Source organism: Lycium ferocissimum, chromosome 8 (genome assembly GCF_029784015.1).
Source record: "Lycium ferocissimum isolate CSIRO_LF1 chromosome 8, AGI_CSIRO_Lferr_CH_V1, whole genome shotgun sequence".
Classification (NCBI taxonomy): domain Eukaryota; kingdom Viridiplantae; phylum Streptophyta; class Magnoliopsida; order Solanales; family Solanaceae; genus Lycium; species Lycium ferocissimum.
In genome coordinates this window covers 35914136-35915309 of record NC_081349.1, presented here as the reverse complement: position 1 = coordinate 35915309, position 1174 = coordinate 35914136, and the positions used below count along the sequence as shown (strand labels likewise).

Genomic DNA, 1174 nt, shown 5'->3' with positions numbered 1-1174 from the left:
TTCGAATGCCAATATTTATAAGATACCCGAAGGGTTTTTTCGATCTGAAGTTTTGGGCGGGATTTTGAATTAAAGGCTCCAGCTGAGTCAAAACCAAATCGTTCAAATCTGAACGTTGAGCCTTTGAAAGTTTTCCAAAAAACGTTGAGACTTTCATGGAAAGGCAAAAACTGTCGCAAAAGTATTCTTTTTGCACAAAAATGGCGAAAATAAAGGCCCTTTCGGATGAGGAGCTGGCAATTTTCTCGAAAGAAGAAATGCGGGACAGAGATGAAGAGGCGCCTAACGTTCGCAGAAGAAAAAGGCGAAAATTTGCACTAAAATGGCGTGACAGTTCTGTCCTAGACTAAAGAAAGATTAGGGTTTGCTAAAATGGAGGAATGAGAGAGAAATGGGGTGGGACGTGCGGCAGATGAAGAAGGGAGAGTATAACCCTAACCCTTTCATTTTTTGAAAAAAGATTGGGCCGGGTTGTTGGCTTAATGGACTGGGCTAGCGACTTAACGTGGGCTGGTCGGGTAGAAAAATAAGGGGGCTGGGTCTGGTTAAAAAAAAATGTAGGCTGATGAATATGGGCTAATGATATTGGGCTGCTTTCTGAATTTAAGTAAAAAGACCTATTTTAGTTAATTATATATTAACGGGTGCCCAAATATTATTTAATATAAAAGTATGTAATTATTAGTGCTCAGATAAAAATAAAATTATATTATGTCGTAATAGCCGTGCGATAATATATTGAAAATCAATAGTAAATAAACGCTATTAGTTAATTATGCGAAGATAATTGCGAGGCGTGTGCATAAGATGGCAAAATGATGAAATGATAAAAAAAAATGCGAATAATAATAATACTGGTAGTAAATAATAATAACAAAATAATAGTAATAATAATAATAGTAATAATAATAAATAATAATAATAATAATAATAATAATAATAATAATAATAGTAATAATACAATAATAATGGTAACAATAATAATAATAATAATGATAGTGATAATAGTGGTAACGGTAATAAAATAGCCGGATAATAGCAATGCGCTACAACGGGGACAATAAAATGCCGGTTAGTAAAAGTCAATAATTATAATGAAAGTATGAATAATCATTTCTTAAATTTCCAAAATTACTATAAATGTAAATAAATATTTAAGGAAGGCGGGACAAAA

General features: G+C 32.5%; 1 protein-coding gene across 1 annotated transcript in view; it reads left to right on the top strand.

The window, feature by feature from the left end:
- The first annotated feature begins 200 nt into the window (after nt 1-200).
- LOC132066297 (protein SULFUR DEFICIENCY-INDUCED 1-like) overlaps nt 201-1174 on the top strand; it is a 4779-nt gene continuing 3805 nt past the window's right edge. Inside the window, exon 1 of the mRNA XM_059459632.1 lies at nt 201-338. Within this exon, the coding sequence (XP_059315615.1) occupies nt 201-338 (138 nt within the window). The remainder of the gene's footprint in view (nt 339-1174) is intronic.